This window comes from Hylobates moloch, unplaced genomic scaffold (assembly GCF_009828535.3).
Source record: "Hylobates moloch isolate HMO894 unplaced genomic scaffold, HMol_V3 SCAFFOLD_12, whole genome shotgun sequence".
Taxonomy (NCBI): Eukaryota; Metazoa; Chordata; class Mammalia; order Primates; family Hylobatidae; genus Hylobates; species Hylobates moloch.
The window spans coordinates 14,900,871-14,920,677 of record NW_026652287.1 but is presented as its reverse complement, the minus strand read 5'-3'; the positions used below and the strand labels follow the sequence as shown (position 1 = coordinate 14,920,677).

The following is a 19,807-nucleotide window of genomic DNA, read 5'->3' as shown; positions in this document are numbered from 1 at the left end:
GGGGAAATGTGGTCAAAGGATACAACCTTTCTGTTATGAGATGAATAAATCCTGGGGATCTAACATACAACGTGGTGACTATAGTTAATAATACCATACTGCATACTTAAAATTTGCTGAGAGTAGATCTTAAATGTTCTCATCACAAACACATACACATACACACACACACATGCACAGCAACTGTGAGGTGATGAATGTGTTAACTTGATTGTGTGATCATTTCACAATAGATATCAAATCATCATATTGTACACCTTAAATACATGCAATTTTATTTGTTAAGTATGCTTCAGAACAGCTGAAATATTTTAATTTAAAAAACTTTTGGGCCGGGAATGGTGGCTCATGCCTGTAATCCCAGCACTTTGGGAGGCCGAGGTAGGCGGATCACCTGAGGCCAGGAGTTCAAGACCAGCCTGGCCAATATAGCGAAACCCTGTCTCTACTAAAAATACAAAAATTAGCCAGGTGTGGTGGCATGCGCCTGTAATCCCAGCTACTTGGGAAGGTGAGGCAGGAGAATTGCTTGAACCTGGGAGGCGGAGGCTACAATGAGCCGAGATTGTGCCACCACACTCCAGCCTGGGCAATAGCAAGACTCTGTGTCAAAAACAACAACAACAACAACAACTTTTGGCCGTGTGTGGTGGCTCACACCTGTAATCCCAGCACTTTGGGAGGTGGAGACAGGAGGATCACCTGAGGTCAAGAGTTCGAGACCAGCCTGGCCAACATGGTGAAACTCCGTCTCTACTAAAAATACAAAAATTAGCTGGGCGTGGTGGCGCACACCTGTGATTCCAGCTACTTAGGAGGCTGAGGCAGGAGAATCGCTTGTACCTGGGAGGCAGAGGTTGCCGTAAGCCAAGATTGCACCACTGTACTCCAGCCTGGGCAATGGAGTGAGACTCCATCTCAAAGAAAAAAAAAAAAACTTTCAAAGGCTGCCTTGTGAAAGGACTTGAACAAACATTTCTCCAAAGAAGCTATACAAATGGCCAATAGGCACATGAAAAGATGTTCAACATCATTAGTCATTAGGGAAATGCAAATCAAACGCACAATGAGATACTACTTCATACCCACCAGGATAGCTATAATTTTAAAAATGAAAAATAACAAAAGTCATCAAGGATGTGCAGAAATTGCTGATGGGAATGTAAAAAGGTTGCAGCCACTGTGGCAAACATTATGGTGGTTCCTCAAAAAATTAAAAATAGCATTACCATATAACCCAGTGATTCTGCCCCTAGGTATACACCAAAAAGAATTGAAAACAAGAACTCAAACAGATACTCGTATACCAGTGATCATAGCAGCATTACTTACAATAACCAAAAGGTGAATATAACCTAAAAAATGTTCAACTTGATAGATGAATACATAAATGCCAACTATTCATACAATGGACTATTATTTAGCCATAAAAACGAATGAAGTGCTGATACATGATGAACCTTGAAATTGTGTGCTAAGTGAGACACAAAATAACAAATATCATATGATTCTACTTACATGAGGTACCTGGAGTATTAAGTTCATAGAGAAAGTAGGATGACAGTTACCATGTGCTGGGCCAAGGGATGGGAGTACAGGGGAGTTACTGCTTAATGGATACAGAATTTCTGTTTGAAACAATAAAAAAACTTTTAGAAGTTGATAGTGGTGATGGTTATACAACATTATAAGTGTACTTAAGGCCACTGAATTGTACACTTAAAAATAGTTGAAATGGGCAGGGCACAGTGACTCATGCCTGTAATTCCCAACGCCACTTTGGGGACAAGGTGGGAAAATCACTTGAGCCTAGGAGTTTGAGACTGGCCTGGGCAAGATGGCAAGACCCAGCCTCTACAAAAAATTTAAAAATTAGCTAGGCATTGTGGTGTGCACCTGTAGTCCCAGCTACTCAGGAGGCTGAGGCGGGACAATCACCTGAACCCAGAAGTTTAAGGCTCCAGCAAGCTGTGATCACGCCACTGCATTCCAGCCTGAGCAACAGAGCAAGACCCTGTCTCAAAAAAAAAAAAAAAAAGTTAAAATGGTAAATTTTATGTATATTTTCCATAATCAAAAATTGATTTAAAAAATCATTTAGGGTGAGCCTGATGAGGTAGCACTCACCTTAAATCTGGACACTGGGCAAAGATGGGGCTGGACAACCTCTGAAAGGTCCCCCCTACCTTTACAGGATATGCTTTTCAGATGCTCAGACATCAGAGTTTTTAACTCTTCACCATGCAAGCTTAAGACAAGTCTAGAAGTTGTAAGGCCCAACCCCATACTGTGTTATCCAGCTTAGAGCTGGGATGAGCATGTGGTTTAAAGACTAAGGCCTGCCAGCCACTGATGGGAGGTGCATCGTCTGTGGGCAAATTCAAAGATCCACACGGAGTGTCAGGAATCTTGTTCCCTTCTGTCACCTGCAGCTTAGTGGGTGTGCCACTATGCTATAGAAGCCTTCTGGGGGTTTCTTCTTCTCACACACTGGGGGCTCAGCTAACATTTACTGAAAAAATGAATGATACATGCAAGGATGGTATCTCCCCAGACGACACTGCAGAGCTCAGCCCCACACAGGGCTCAAGTACCCTCAGCTCCCTTCTGCCAATCTGCAGTGAGGATGATCATCAAATTTGCAAAGTCAAGAATTATTAAGAATTTGTGGCCGGGCGCAGTGGCTCACACCTATAATCCCAGCACTTTGGGAGGCCAAGGCGGGTGGATCACTTGAGGTCAGGAGTTTGAGACCAGCCTGGCTAACATGGTGAAACCCCATCTCTACTAAAAATACAAAAAGTTAGCTGGGCGTGGTGGCATGCACCTGTAATCCCAGCTACTGGGGAGGCTGATACAGGAGAACCGCTTGAACCCAGTACACGGAGGTTGCAATGAGCTGAGATCACACCACTGCACTCCAGCCTGGGCAAGAGAGCAAGACCCTGTCTCAAAAAAAAAAAAAAAAAAAATTGCCATGTAACAGGCACTCGGCTCTACTCAGCTCCTGAATGCACGATTACATTTAATCACCTAACAACCTCATGTAAAATGATCATTTTATTTATTTTTGAGACAGGGTCTCACTCTGTTGCCAGGATGGAATGCAGTGGCACAATCATGGCTCACTGCAGTCTCAATCTCCCCGGGCTCAAGTGATCCTCCCACCTCAGCCTCCCAGGTAGCTGGGACCACAGGCATGCACCACCACACTCGGCTAATTTTTTATTTTCTGTAGAGACGCTATCTCTCTATGTTGCTCAGGCTGATCTCTAACTCCTGAGTTCAAGCAATCCTCCTGCTTTGGCCTCCCAAAGTGCTGGGATTACAGGTGTGAGCCACGATCCTGATTTTATAAACAAGGAAACTGAGGCTTGGAAAGGAGAGATCATTTGGAACAGGGTTACTTAGCTAGTTAAGTCCTAAACCAAACTGGAACCCAAACAATCTCACCTCAGAGCTCAAGCCCTCCTAACTACTAGTCTATATTGATTAAAGCACCCATTTGAATTTACAGGGAGTCAGGTTATTATTTCTGAGTCTCGATCTCACTTTTCTGGTTCAGGAAAATCGAACACGTCCATCTTTGGAATGCACGCACTGCTTTAATCAATGGCTGCCTGGTAACTCCCGGGGGATCATATTTTCAGTCCTCATCAAGACTAAGATTTCCATTACGGCAAAACAGAGAAATCGCTTCAGTGCTCAAAAACAGCTCTGTTCTGTAGCAATATACGGTGAGCCACCTTTGTAATTTAAAATTTTCTAGTAGCCTCAGGGGAAAAAAAGGAAAGAACATACAGGTGAAATTAATTTTAATATATTTTATTTAACCCAATATATCTAAAATGTTATCATTTTAACACGTCAATATAAAAATTATCAAGGCCGGCTGGGTGCGGTGGCTCATGCCTGTAATCCCAGCACTTTGGGAGGCCGAGACAGGTGGATCACGAGGTCAGGAGATCGAGACCATCCTGGCTAACACGGTGAAACCCCATCTCTACTAAAAATACAAAAAATTAGCCAGGCGTGGTGGCGGGCGCCTGTAGTCCCAGCTACCCGGCAGGCTGAGGTAGGAGAATGGCGTGAACCTGGGAGGCGGAGCTTGCGGTGAGCCGAGATTGTGCCACTGCACTCCAGCCTGGGTGACAGAGCGAGACTCTGTCTCAAAAAAAAAAAAAAAAAAAAATTACCAAGGCCAGGTATGGTGGCTGATGCCTGTAATCCCAGAACTTTGGGAGACCAAGGCAGGAGGGCTGCTTGAGCGCAGGAGTTGGAGGCCAGCCTGGGCAACACAGCAAGACCCTCATCTCTACAAAAAAAAATAAAAATTAGCCAGGTGTGGTGGCATGTACCTGTAGTCCCAGTTACTTGGGAAGCTGAGGTAGGAGGACTGCTTGAGCTCAGGGGGTCGAGGGTGCAGTGAGCCATGATTGCACCACTGCACTCCAGCCTGGGCAACAGAGCAAGACTTTGTCTCGCTAAAAAATAAAAAATAGAAAATAGAAATTATCAATGCAATATTTTACATTTTTTTCCTTCATACTAAGAGTTTGGATGGGGGGTGGTTGCTCATGCCTGTAATCCTAGCACTTTGGGAGGCCAAGGCAGGAGGATCACTTGAGCTCAGGAGTTCAAGGCCAGCCTGGGCAACATAGTGAGACCCCCATCTCTCTTAAAAAAATTTTTTTTAATTTTTAAAAAAAGTTTGGAATCTGGTGTATATTTGACACTAACAGCACATTTCAACTAGGACTCACCATATTTCCATTGGTCAACAGCGACATGTGGCAAGTGGCTACCATACTGGACAGCTCAGGTCTAAAATATCTCCCTCTCTTTATCTCATCCTCCCCTGTCTCTATGTTTCTACTTTGTTTCTATCAGTCCTCTATTTCTCTCAAATAATTGTCATCCATAATAGTCACCAAAGAAAGCATTTTAGCGACAGAGTAAATATTCCATCATCGTGATTGTCATTAATCCTGTGGCTGCCACCTCTAATCACATCATTACCATTAACGTCTACACTTCCCCTTCGCCCTCCGTTTCTCCTCATCTTTCTTTCTTCTCTTCCAGGAAATTTCACCTTTGGGGAGTCCACAGGAGAGCAGTAAACCTCTGTCTGTTACTGTGTCTGTGGCTGCCTTACTCGGTCAATTTGGGTTAAATTAGTGACTTTAAACCTCAATAAACCTGCCTGTAAAGGAGCAACAACCACGGTTGTGGTCATGACCCATTGGAAAGACATTCCAAGCATCACAGAAGCCCTGCTGAAGAAAATCATTCTACTTTTTTACTTTCTTCTCCTATTTTTGTCCCTTTTCCCTTCCCATCCTTCAGCTTCTCCATCCTCCTTCCTGGCCACCATGTGTCTCCTGTCCTCCTCAGCCTCTCAACACCTCCCCTGTCCCCACACCCAGAGCAGCACATGGTGGGCAAGAAGGAAGGCCAGGCCCTATACCACTTCCCAACAGTTGGGATCACATGGGTGGAAGCCCAGGAAATGACCCATTCTCTGGGGGTGGAAAGATTTCCTAGTTTTCTACTCATTGAAAGGTGATGGATTACAAATTCCCTGGTAGAATCCACTCCCAAAACCCAGAAGGAGGAGTGAACCCTTCAGACATAACATTTATCATGACTTAGAATTGTCAGTTACACACACACACACACACACACATACACGCACACCTTTATGAACACAAGGCAAAAGGAAAGGGCCAGGTCCTCACAGGCTGACCACCTTTTTTTTTTTTTTTTAGAGCAAGTCTCACTCTGTTGCCCAGGCTGGAGTACAGTGATGCAATCTCGGCTCGCTGCAACCTGCACCTCCTGGGTTCAAGCGATTCTCCAGCCTCAGCCTCCCCAGTAGCTGGGATTACAGGCATGCGTCATCACACCAGCTAATTTTTTTGTATTTTTAGTAGAGACGGGGTTTCGCCATGTTGGCCAAGCTGGTCTTGAACTGCTGGCCGCAAGTGATTTGCCTGCCTTGGCCTCCCAAAGTCCTGGGATTACAGGCGTGAGCCACTGCACCCAGCTGAGGTTGACCATTTTGTGCAGAAAACCAAGTATTCCCCATTACCCCAGGTACCCAGGCCCTACCCAGTTAAAAACAGTAAAGATCACATTCTGACCTGAGACAACAGCCTCCTCAACCCTGAGCTCTAAGACATCAAAACACTCACACTCAAAAAATAAAATAAAAAATACACCTGTGCCGAGGGTGTGAGGGCAACACTGCTGGTGAAGGGCAACTTGGCAAAACCTATGGAAAGTCCTAAACTTTTCCATATCCTTTGATCCAGCAGTTCCATTTCTAGGAGCTGAAAATAAGAATTAGCCACAAGGACGTCCACTGTGGCATTGTTATAAAAATGTAAAAGTATGAACATAAGCACCTGACAATAGAATTTTTGTTAAAGAAATGATGGGGGCCGGGCATGGTGGCTCACGCCTGTAATCCCAGCAATTTGGGAGGCCTAGGCATGCAGATCACTTGAGATGAGGAGTTCGAGACCAGCCTGGCCAACATGGTGAAACTCCATCTCTACTAAAAATACAAAAATTAGCTGGGTGCGGTGGAATGTGCCTGTAATCCCAGCAACTCGGGAGGCTGAGGCACAAGAATTGCTTGAACCCAGGAGACAGAGGTTGCAGTGAGCGGAGATCACGCCACTGCACTCCAGCCTGGGTGACAGAGTGAGACTCTGTCTCAAAATAAAGTGAGAAATGATGGGGCATCCATGTCATACTATGCAGCCATTACAAATAATACTTTTTATAGATATATAAAAAAAAAAGACCTAGTGTTGAATAAACCAGTAGAGTGAGTATAGTAAACAATAATCTATTGTATATTTCAAAATAGCTAGAAGAGAATAATCCGAATGTTCTCAGTATAAAGAAAAGATAAACACTTAAGGTGATGGACAGCCCAGTTACCCAGATTTGATTATTATACATTATATGAATGTATCTAAATATCACATGTACCCTGAAAATATGTACATCTATTATGCATTAAACAATAATAATACTTTAATAATTTGAAAAATTGGTTCATGGTCTATTAAGTGAACTTCGTATCTCCGGCCTTTCTCAGAGCTCCAAGCTCAAACATCCAGCTGTCTACTTGACAAATGTAGCATGTCAAACAGGACTTGACTGTCAAACCCAATCTATTTCACCTCCAGTCTTCACATTTCAAACAAGGGGACCCCCATTCTCCTAGCACTTAAGCCAAACACCTAGGAATAATCTTAGATTCTTGATTCTCCTTCACCTCCACAACAGATTCATCAGCATCTTCCATATACTGGACCTTCTGAATCCAGCCACCTGCCCTATCCACCCTACAACAATCCTACCAGTCAAAAGCACAGTCATTGAGGGCTTGGACTTCCACAATAACTACCAACTTGTCTCCCTGCTCTCATTTCTACCTCCTACAGTCTGTTTACACTGCAGCAATCAGAAGATCATTTAAAAATACAACCCCTGGTTCAAAGGGCTCCTATCACAGTTAGAACAAAATCCAAGGCTGGGCATGATGGCTCACACCTGTAATCCCAGCACTTTGGGAGGCCGAGACATGAGCATCACTTGAGCCCAGGAGTTGGAGACCAGCCTGAGCAACATAGGGAGACCTCATCTCTACAAAAAATTTCAAAATGTAGCCAGGCATGGTGATGCACATCTGCAGTCCCAGCTACTCAGGAGGCTGAAGTGGGAGGAAGGACTGAGCCTGGGAGGTCGAGGCTTCAGTGAGTCACGACAGTGCCACTGCACTGCAGCCTGGGTGACAGAGTGAGACCTTGTCTCAAAAGAAAAAAAAAAAAAACTTCAAGTACGTTAGCATCTTAGCAAAGCCCCCTGTGACCAGCTTCTGTCTCCCACTGTGTCCCTCCTCATCCTTTCCCTGCCCACTCCCTGCACTCCAACCACAGTGGACTCCTTGGGGTTCCAATAACATGCCAAGCATGTTCCCACCCAAGAAGTTTGCATCTGCTGTTCCCTCTGCCTGGCACACTCTTCCCCCAAATATTTCATGGCTTGCTTCCTCAAGTTAGTAAAACCTCCATGAAAGAGCCTTTGCTGATCATCCCATATCTTTCCCTTGCTCCCCTATGCTCTTTTTGTTTTGGTTGATTTTCATGGCTGTGGTATATTGCGACATTAGATTGTTCATTAGCCCCCCAATAAACCACACCTCCTGGAATCCACAGCCACACTGACTCTGGGCTTATCTATGTAACATGCTCTGGCAAAGAGGACATTAGCAAAGGTTGCAGAACCAGAGGCTTAGGAAGGGCTTGTGCACTGGGGCCTGTCCTCTAGGGACACCGTTGCTGCCACCACGTAAGAAACCTGGGCTATCCTGCCAGAAAAGCCATGCAGCAGAGAAGTGAGGCACTGCAGCCAACCACCAGCCATGTGAGCAGGGCCATCTTGGACCCTCCAGCCACAGTCGAGCCATCAGATAAACACGACCACAAGTGAGTCAGGCAAGATCTGCAGAACTGGCCAGCTAAGTCCATACCTAACTTCAGGCACCTGAGCAAATGATGATTGTTTTAAGCTACTAAGTTTTGAGGTAGGTTGTTCTATAGCAATACATAACCGATATGACAGCTTATCATTAGCTGTGGCAGAGACTACTAGCTATTCAGCATATTTCCTTTTTCTTTTTTTTCTTTTTCTTGAGACAGGTTCTGGCTCTGTCATCAAGGCTGGAGTGCAGTGGTACAATCTCGGCTCACTGCGACCTCCGCCTTCCAGGCTCCAACCATCCTCCCACCTCAGCCTTCCGAGTAGCTGGGACTATAGGCACGTGCCACCACACCTGACTAATTTTTGTATTTTTGGTAGATATGGGGCTTCACCACATTGTCCAGGCTGGTCTTGAACTCCTGGGTTCAAGCAATCCTCCCACCTTGGCATCCCAAAGTGCCAGGATTAGAGGTGTGACCCACCACATCCAGCCTATTCTCTCTTCTTCCTGAGCCCACAGCTAAACTTCATTCTCTGTCTTCTTTGCAGTGTTGTGACTAAATGCTAGCTAAGGGAACGCAAGCATAAGGGAATGCACTGATGAGGGCAACTTTGGGAAATAAGGCTTTGTCTTCTCTGCACTTTCTCCCCCTTCTAGATGCACCAATGATAATGCTGCAGAGGGGAAGGGGTCTGGAGCATGAGACAATGGCCCGCCACCTGCCAACCAAGAACACCCTCCTTGGACTGTTTAGCAAACAAGAAAAAGACATTTAGAGGTCTATTTCTTACAGTCTGTCCTAATTAATACACTAACTTTGCAGCTTCTCTGACCAAGATGGGAGTCTATTTCCCCATCCTCTATACCCAGGCTGGCCACGGGACTTATATTATCTCACAACTCCAATGGAAGTGACATTCTGTGATTTCCAAATACCAAGACTCCTTGCCACTTTCCCTCTTGCTCTCTAGGAACACTGGAGACCTGTAAGAAACCCAAGCTATCGCACCAACAGGCCGCAGGGAGAGAAAGTCTCAGCTTTCCTATCCTCCTCCCTTTCCACCAGCTCAATGTGGCCACATGAGTGGAGCTCAGGCAAGACCAGCAGAACCCTCCAGCCAAGCCCAACCCACAGAATCATGAAAATAACAAATTGTTGTCTTAAGCCCAAAGTTTTCCAAACGAAATTAAGTTTAAAGATAGTTCATGACACAGCAATAGAAAATTGAGATGGAATATATGAAGAGCAAAGAAATGATAGGAGGCCGGGCGTGGTGATTACACCGGTAATCCCAGCACTTTGGGAGGCCAAGGCAAGAGGGTGGCTTGAAGCTAGGAGTTTAAGACCAGCCTGGGCAACAAGGCAAGACACTCTCTCTATAAAAAATTTTTCAATTAGCTGGGTGCAGTGACATGTGCCTGTAGTCTCAGCTACCCAGGAGGCTGAGACAGGAGGATCACTTGAGCCCAGAAGTTCAAGGCTGCAGTGAGCTATGATCGCACCACTATACTCCAACCTGGGTGACAGAGCAAGACCCTGTCTCTAAAAAAAAAAAAAAAAAAAAAAAAAAAAAAAAAAAAAAAAGCTACGATACCCTTGCTATACAAGGAGATTCCATACTTGTTCAACCCCAACTCCTAATATTTTTTTCCCCTTGCAATTTAACTAAAACAGAATCCAGCTCAAAACTACCTCTACTTGGCTAGTACTCTCCCATTCTAGTGTCACTTGCTCACCTTAGGATGGTCTCTGTCTTTCAGAGTTTTTCCCCTCTCATCTATCCTAGAGCCTAGGGATTAGCAACCTACAGCCCATGGACCCAATATGACCCATCACCTGGGTTTGGTTTTGCTTTCTTTTGTTTTTTGGTGTTTTTTTTTTTTTCTTTTTTGAGATGGAGTCTCCCTCTGTCACCCAGGCTGGAATGCAATGGCGCCATCTTGGTTCACTGCAACCTCCATCTCCCGGGTTCAAGTGATTCTCCTGCCTCAGCCTCCCAAGTAGTTGGGATTACAGGTACCCGCTGCCATGCCCCATTAATTTTTGTATTTTTAATAGAGACGGGGTTTCGCCATGTTGGCCAGGCTGGTCTCGAACTCCTGACCTCAAGTGATCCACTCACTTCAGCCTCCCAAAGTGCTGGGATTACAGGCATGAGCCACTGTGCCTGGCCACCATCACCTGTTTTTGTAAGGCCCAGAAACTACAGTTTGTACGACTATAAACATCAAAAAAAAAAAAAAATCAAAAGAAAAATATTCATGACATGCAAAAAGTATATCAATTTCAAGTTTCAGGGTCCATAAAGTTTTATTAGAAAACTGCCCCACCAGGCCCAGCTTGATGGCTCACGCCTATAATCCCAGCACTTTGGGGGGCTAAGGTGGGCGGATCACTGGAGGTCGGGAGTTTGAGACCAGCCTGGCCAATAGGCTGGTCTGAAACCCTGTCTCTACTAAAAATACAAAAATTAGCCAGGCGTGATGGCGCAGGCCTGTAATCCCAGCTACTCAAGAGGCTGAGACAGGAAAATCACTTGAACCTGGGAAGCGGAGGTTGCAATGAGCCAAGATCACGCCACCGCACTCCAGCCTGAGCAACAGAGCGAGACCCTGTCTCAAAATAAAAAGAAAACTGCCCCACCCATTCATGTATGTACTGCCCATGGCTGCTGTATGCTACAGCAAAGAGTCAAGTAGCTTTGATGAAAATTGCAGGGTCCACAAAGCCTAAATTCTTCACTATCTGTCCCTTTCCAGAAAAAGTTTGCCAGCCCCTGCCGTAGGCTGCCATCCAAGGCAGGTGAATCGCTTGAGCCCAGGAGTTCAAGATCAGCTGGGGCAACATAGCAATACCTTGTCTCTATTTTAAAAATACAAAAAATTAGCCAAGCGTGGTGGCGCATACCTGTAGTCCCAGCTACTCAAGAGGCTGAGGCAGGAGGATCTCTTGAGCCCTGGAGGTCAAGGCTGCAGTAAGCCATGATTGTGCCACCGCACTCCAGCCTGAGTTACAGAGTGAGACCCTGCCTCAAAAAAACAAAACAAAAACGCTTATACTTTTCTATTGTATTCATTCCAAAACCTTTGAAGACTTCTATCTCCTTCCGCAAAGGGATGAAACGTTGTTGGTCTGACTCTCTAATCTTTAGCTGGATCCCAGAAGTTAGTCGCCTAAATTCATTTCCTATGACAGGCTACCAAGTACCCTCCATTCTGGGCAAAATGGTCTCTCGGCTGCCCCATGAAGGCATTCAAATACCTTCAGCTGGTTTGTTGTTCTTGTCCGGCATGCTCTCCCCTTTTGCTGCAATCTAAACCCTCCTCATCCTTCACTCCAAATCCCCATCTCCCCAACCAAGAAGGTCTCTCTGCTTTGCCAGATGTTTTCCCAGGTGTATTCTATGGAACAAAAATCCCAAGAGAAATCCTTGGGCCGGGTGCAGTGGCTCACGCCTGCACTTTGGGAGGCCGGGGCGGGCAGATCACCTGAGGTCAGGAGTTCGAGACCAGACTGGCCAACATGGCAAAAGCCCATCTCTACTAAGAGTACAAAAATTACCCGGGCGTGGTGGCGGGCATCTGTAATCCAAGCTATTTGGGAGGCTGAGGCAGGAGAATCACTGGAACCCAGGAGGCAGAGGCTGTAGTGAGCCGAGATTGCTCCACTGCACTCCAGCCTGGGTGACAGAGCGAGACTCCGTTCTATCCTCTCTTGGAGGCCTAATACACATAGGTAGCATATTAAAGGCTCTGAGAAATCCTGCAGTAAAGATGCCTGTTTCCCTTTGCTTAACTCAACCCTTCCCAAACTTATTAACCATAGAATTTGTTTTGTCCACAGAACACTTATTGACTACCAGCATTAAGTACAGTGCCTGGATGTCAGCATTTGTTGAAAGAATGAAAAACGCTAACATCCAATAGATTTAAGGTTCTACAGAACATACTTTGGAAATGCTCCTCAAGCTCTTCCTTCTCTCTGTCCGATCTGAACTGCTCCCTTCCATGCCATCTAGTCAACACCATGTAATGCCAATCATTATCATCATCACAGCTGTCATTCATTTAGCACCTGCGGCCACTCTGTTCCAGATAGTGCTAGACCCTTGAAAACGTTATCTCTTTCAATCCTTATAACCATCCTCTGAAGTAGGGAATATTATTTAATTATTGCTGTTTTGCCAAAAACTTAAAACTATAAATCAGAAAACTTAAATCACTAGCCCAAGATAAAGTAAAAAGAAAAGCTAGGATTTACAACTATATCAGTCTGACTCAAAGTTCATGAACTTTCTTTTCCACCAAAATATCTTCTGATAATGTGCCATGGCTGCCATCACTGGCTGTCCACTTACTTAATATCTACCTGTGCCTCCTTCCACACTAGCAGAGCCCTGATTTTGCATGGAGTGGCAGCATGTCATTTCAGGCAATGGATGATGATCCATCTAAGCTGATCCTGGTAGTGTTCCCACTTCCCCACTTCCCGGGATCCCTTGCAGCTAGGACTTAGTTCTGGCCAAGAAGATATAATCAAATCATCTGCAAGGTGAGGAGGAAGAGATGTCCTGTGGAACCCTTTATTCCTTCACACTCACCAGGTCCTCCTCTTTCCTACCTTGAACTCAGATGTAATCACTGAAGCTGCAGGAACCATCTTGCAACCACAAGAGAAAAGCCATGAGAATTCCCAAAGACATCAGTCCTGGTATTACTGATCTACTGAGCCAACTGAAGCAGCTATACGTCTCCAGAATTCTTGGTACATGAAGAGAAACCATTATTTGCCTTACTGCTACGATTGGGTTTTCCATTTCATGCAGCTGAACACATGCCTAATGGGCTCACACATTGTCCCCCATATTATTTACCACTTAGACTTTATCATTATTTCACATACACATTATTATATCCTGAAGTATGCTTCCTGAAGGCCAAGTCCACCTTGCTTATGTTTGTTTCTACGGAAGTGTATACATGCTATTAAGTGCTGTTCATTATCACCATTTTCAGGGATCATCTATTCAATTTACTAGTTGCATTAGTGTTAGCAAGCAGTGAGTTTTCACCATTAAATAGCTGAAATATCACATCTTTCTCCTAATGGATTAGCATCTCAAAGTGTCCATTTGAAAACATGTATCAGAAATACCTGGACTGTTTCTTAAATGCAGATTCCTTGGCCCTCTTGCTAATCCCAGCTAAATTAGAATCTCTAGGGTCAGAAGCTAAGAATCTGCATTTTAACAAGCACCCTCATATGGTTTTGATATACAAAATTAGAAAATTCCGTGGACCCAGATGTTAGGGTTGGCTGGACTTGGCTGGACCCTAAGCTACCAGCCCCTTGGCAGGGGCCCTCCCCAACCCTACAAATCTGGGAAATAGAAATTGGAATAATTGCTCAAGACCATTCCCTGGGCAAGATGGATGAAAGTGGTTGGCATGCTCTGTAGCATACTGGGACGAGGGAACTGAAAACAGATGCATTTCCTACAACTGCAACTCCCCCATAGCCATCCTACCAGTGCCTCCATCCCCCCAGTTTAAAAGGAAAACCACTAGGCAGAAAGAAGGCAATGCCCACTGCGGCACATCCCCATCCAGGAAGCTATCAGAGGATGGAGCATGTTTGAAACAAAAAAAAAAAGAAAACTTCAAAGAAACTTACACAGGAATACACAAACTAGAATTTGGGACTCCTGACTCAGAGGAACAGAAGAGAGCTCAGGTGGCTTTTTTGGGGTTATTTATTGACTGCATGCAGGTCTGAAGAGTCTGCTCTTGGGCACTGTTCAGGCAGAGACAGAAGGCTGGATCAGAACATCCCACACTTTTTCTTCCAGCAGCAGAGCTCCGGCCTCACCTGCTCTCCCAAGCTCCAGGAAAGGCAATACCTGTGCCTCCCAACACAATTCCCACTCTCCCGATACACCTTGACATTGATCTTATTTTGTCTCTGAGGATCACATTTCCAGATGACAGGTGCACACAGACATGCATCCTAGGGTAGCAAACAGCACGTTCTCTCTCTCTTTCTCTCTCTCTCACACACAAACACACACACACACACACACACACATGCTCTCTCTCTCTTTCTCTCTCTCCCTCCCTCTCTCTCTCTCCTTCCCTGTCTCTCTCTCTTCTTTCAAAAGGATGACCTCCTGCATGTTGACATCCAGCCAAATTTAAAATCACAGAAGAAAAAGAAAGACCCAAAGTGAATCCGAGAAAAGCACCCGACCAGGCTACAACAGGGGCAGGAGGGCTACAAGATTCACTAGGGACTGACGAGTTCAGGCCTTGGGAACTCATGTGCCAGGACCAAGATGAACGTCTCAGTACTGCTCATGCCCACTAGACCACAGAGGGATCCCCTTTCCTCCCAGCCCCACTGCCCCCACCCTCGGCAGATGCCAGCTAATGGAAGTTCCCAAATTTAATCAACCCATGTGTATAGCTGGGTTGGTTTGAGAGAAGGAAGTGAGTTGAACCCTTCAAACATGTTGAACAATGCAGATGTCCAGTGATCTCGTGGACACCAGGCATTTGGAATTTCCTAAGGCTCTTTAAACCTTCCTCCTTTGACCAAATGGCCTTCAGAAAAAAATAATTTCTGCCATCTTCTTTCTGAGTAACTTTGCATCCATCCCTCATCCCATCCCACTCCCCCAAAAAACTGTTTCAAACTCCCCCTCAAGTTCTGCCGGAGAGAATGTTACAAGAAGCCAAAGATAACTCCTCCTCCCCGACCCCTTTCCTCTTTCCTCACAGTCCCACTGAGATTCAGGAGTATTCTCCCACACCACCTATGTGTACTGATTGAGGCATATTTTTTTTCCTTTTATACGTTTTAGGCCTGCAACAGCTCACTGCATCAAAACGATTGGATTGGAAATAGGTAGTTCCATAGGGATTTTTTTTTATGCATCTTGCCTCCTGACATGTATATCACTGATTAAAAAAAAAAACTAAGGAGCAAAAGGAGGGCGGGCAAGAAGGCCAAGAGAAGAACAGGTCTACACTGACAGGCGGCCCCATTCTGCGAGCAAAAACCACCTTTTGACCACCTGCAGAATGCGCAAGGTCACGTGGGTTCTCTGCAGCTCCTTCATGTATTACCCGGCACACAAGCCCCCGTGGCATATAAACAAATCCACAAGCGGAAAAAAGAGAGAACTCCCTCCTCAGCGAGGAAGCGAATGATAACGGTAACAGCCGCAACAATAATAATAAATAAAGAATAACAATTACTACTACTACTACCACCACCCAGCCAAGCGCAGACGACAGCAGCACAGTAAAAGGATATCCAATGCAGGCTTTGCAAGGAGAGAAATCACAGAAAAGCAAGCCGTGCCCACCTTGCTTGCCCACACCACCACCCCCAGCCCCCAATAAACAGAATCAGAGGGAAAGGGGACCGTGGGGAGAAAGGAGGAGGAAAGAAGGATTGCTTTTTTTTTTTTTCTCCGTAGGCAACACCTACCTCCAGGGTCCGGATTTCTTTTTGTGTGAGGTCGTTGGAGGTAGCACATTTGGTCCTAAGCCCTTCCAGGTTGGAGATGCTCAAGTCTATCATGTTTTGGACCAGTTCGCACTGCTGTAAGGCTTTTTGCAAACTCAGAGGCTGCTGCTCCTCGCTTTTCGTCATGTTTTCCTCATCCATCGCTTGCTCTGCAACCCCCTTCCCCTCCTCCTCCTCCCAGAGAGAAAAAAGGGGGGGGGGGAGTAGAGGTAGTCTACCCTCCGCCTCTCCAACCACTGCGACTTCTCAACAATGTCTCATGAAGAAGAAATCCAACATCTCACACAGGGTTGAGGGGGTGGGAGTGGGAGGAGGGGACAAGAGCCAAAATTTATTATTTTATTTTGGGGTATCAAGCGGACTCCATTAGAAGAATGTCTCCTCTCTCTCTGAGTCTCTGGTCCCTGAAAAGGAGAGATGCTGTTTCTCAGAAGCAAACCAGGTGATGTGATGCTGTCTGTACACTTAGGGAGGAGGAGGAGGAGGAAAAAGAAGAGGAGAAGGAGGAGGGAGAGGAGGAGGAGGGAGAGGAGGAGGAGGAGAAGGAAAATAGCGCTCACTCTTTACACACCGGCTCCTTGAAGGACAAAATTATATATTTTTGGCTGGCTTGCTTTTGTGTCAAAAAAAATCTGGTTTGCCCCCCTCCCAGTTGCAGGGACACGGCATGGTCCACGGTTTGGAGTGCTTTAGCGCGTTCTCAAGGTGCTGTCTGCATTGCTCCCGCGGCTGCGGCGGCTACTGCGGCTGGCTGCTGTCTCCTCCCCGCGCTGCTGCTGCTGCTGCTGCTGCTGCTGCCGCCGCCGGGCTCCGGGGGTGACGGTTGCTGCAATCGCTCCTGCCTCGCTCCACACCGACATCTTGCCTGTCAATCAAAGGGCGGGGGGGAGCGAGGGAGCGCCAGAGAGGGATGGAGACCAAGCGAGGGACCTGCAGGGGAGCGGGTTGGTGGAGAGGCGCCGTGCGCGCAGCCGCCCCAGCCGGGCCCCGGCCCCGGCGCGCCAGGGACCCTCCGGAGGAGGCGGAGGAGGAGCGCGCAGGCTCGCGCACCTGGCCGGGGGGCGGGATTTCTAGGGGCTGCGGAGCTCGCGTGGCAAAGTGAAATTACTACCGGGAGTGCGTGCGAGCGAGCAAGCGAGCGATCGGCGGGCGGGGGCGCGGAGACAGCGCGCGCATCGGGCCCAGCCTGCTCCCGGGGGCGGCAGAGGAGGCCGGCAGTGTGCCCGAGCCTGGAGGCTGGGCGAGGGGGCGGGGAGAGGGATTTGGTGGCGGGGAGGGGGTGGGGGCCACTACTCCTGCACCGCTCTCGCGAGACCGAGCCGGAGTGCTGCTCAGCAGGTGCGCTCCGGCTGGGAGCAGGTGTGCGCCCAACTTTAAAACCCTCGGTGCGCGCCGGAGAGGCGTCGGCGTGAACCTGGGCACGTCCTGTCTGTCTTTGGCTCGGTGTGTGTGCGCGCACGCGTGGGTGCCTTTTTTGTTCGTTTGTCCTTTCTTGTTACTGGGGAAAAAAATAAAGCGAACCTGATGATCTTCCGTGAATTTCAGGAAGCTGCCTCCTAGACTTGGTACCCGGTCCCGCCCTGATGGCTTTTCATTTGGCGGGGGAAAGGGCCTTTGCCTTATTCTGAGTATTCCCATGTCCTACAAGGGTCTGTGTGGCCTGACCCCAGCATACCTAACTGACGTTATATCAGCAAACGATGGCTCCACAGTTAAGATGGTTTTTTACCTTTTGAAATGTTTGGAAGCCTGGCGAGGTGGCTCATGCCTGTAATCCCCAGGACTTTGGGAGGCAGAGTCAGGAGGATCACTTGAGGCCAGGAGTTTGGGACCAACCTGGGCAACAACATAGCAAGACCCTGTCGCTACTAAAACTTCAAAAATTAAAAATGTAAATAAAGTGGTTGGAAAAAAAAGAAAATATTTTGTGACACGTGAAAATTATGTGAAATTCACATCTCAGTGTCCACAAGTAAAGTTTTACTGGAGTACCACCACCCATCTGTTTATTGTCTGTGGTTACTCCTGCCTTGTAAAGCAGAGTTGAGTAGCTGCAGCTGAGACTGGTGGTTCACAACACCTGAAAGATTTACTGTCTGGCACTTTACAGAAAAGTTTGCTGACTCTTGATTAAATCTTTGTACTCTATGTCCACCATGCTCAGAACATGCTTCACCCTAATCCTCTCCTGGTGGGTTTCTTCTTGTCACTGTTAACTCAAATATCATCTCAGAGAGGCCTCATCTCCCTAACCACCTTATCTAATAGTATTCCCAACACACATTGCCCAACAGATGTATTTAGAATAATTAGCAAAAAGCACCTCTTTCTCCAGGTGTACAGAGCCCTGTGCTGAGGACCGAGTAAGGCGTGATACTCAGAACACATGGTATAATACGTCACTCTTAAATGAAGCCACTTGAAAAGCAGAGAGAACAGAGCCAGTGGTGGCCACACTGAATGACAAACTTTATTTTTAAGTTCTGGGGTAAATGTGCAAGATATGCAGGTTTGTTACATACGTAAATGTGTGCCATGGTGGTTTTCTGCACCTATCAACCCATCACCTAGGTATTAAGCCCAGCATGCATTAACTATTTTTCCTGATGCTCTCCCTCGACACACTTTTTTTTTTTTTTAAGACTGCAAGCTGACCCGGCGTGGTGGCTCCCACCTGTAATCCCAACACTTTGGGAGGCTTAAGCGGGTGAATAGCCTGAGCTCAGGAGTTTGAGACTGCCTGGTCAACATGGTGAAACCCTGTCTCTACTAAAAATATAAACAATTAGCCAGGTGTGGTGGCAGGCGCCTGTAATCCCAGCTACTCCCAGGCAGGAAAATTGCTTGAACCCGGGAGGTGGAGGTTGCAGTGAGCTGAGATTGTGCCATTGCACTCCAGCCTAAGCAACAAGAGCAAAACTCTGTCTCAAAAAAAAAAGAAGAAGAAAAAAAGTACTGTAAGTCATGGGATTTTATAGCTATACAGAACTGAGTCAGTATTTTCAACATCTGTCAGTGAGCAGGTGAAGTAAGTTCTCCATGTTCTCAATCTTTTGGGCCATGAAGTTTATGAATTCCGATTCTCTGGTAAAATTATCTCTTTTCATCTATTTTCTCCATCTTTTTGTTTTTCTTAAACATGTTAATTATGGTTATTTTAAGGCATTTGTCTAACTCCAAAAACTTGATCACCTGTGGGTCTCTTTCTATTGACTATTTTTTCCTTTATTTTCAGTGATATGGTCCTGTCTCTTGGCAGGCCTTGTAATTTTTATTGAATGTCAGACATTGAAAAAATGTACAGTCTCCAGGTGATAATATCTAACTCTGGAGAGGACACACTCTTTCTCTGCAAGACAAATGGCATACAGATCAATTATCTTAATCCAAACAGGGGCTGAGCTGGGTGGAGACTGGGTTATAGTTTTGATAAGACACTACTTCACTCTGTCCCCTACCTCTAATGCTTTGCCTTTCCAGGGTTCCAACTAGGAAACTTGGGTGTTCACTAAGGCCCCTCTCTCTGGTCCTGAGCTCTAACCCTTATCTTCACAGCATGGCGAGACTGTGGGAACGGCTCTGTTTTTCAGGGACCTTCTGCTTGGCTTCTTTGCTTCTTGCCCTGCACTATTTCAAACTTTGCCAAATATCTTGAGGGGAAACCACCATCTATCAGTCTCACTTTTCTGCCCCTCTCTTCTCCCTGGGATAATGGCCTCTTAAGTCTCCAGTTTTGTCTTTCTAGCCCTATGAGGTTGCTAAAAGTTTTGTCAGTT

The 19,807-nt window shown here is 46.3% G+C and overlaps 1 protein-coding gene across 3 annotated transcripts in view; it reads right to left on the bottom strand.

Annotated features, from left to right (window-relative positions):
* Window positions 1–17,257, bottom strand: part of KSR2 (kinase suppressor of ras 2) — a 526,910-nt gene extending 509,653 nt beyond the window's left edge. For 2 of the 3 annotated variants that reach the window (XM_058425819.1, XM_058425818.1), the window contains exon 1: window positions 15,993–17,257. In XM_058425819.1, the coding sequence (XP_058281802.1) occupies window positions 15,993–16,172 (180 nt within the window). In that variant the 5' untranslated portion in view covers window positions 16,173–17,257. The remainder of the gene's footprint in view (window positions 1–15,992) is intronic. The other variant, XM_058425817.1, reaches the window with a different exon arrangement.
* Between the last annotated feature and the right edge of the window lie 2,550 nt (window positions 17,258–19,807).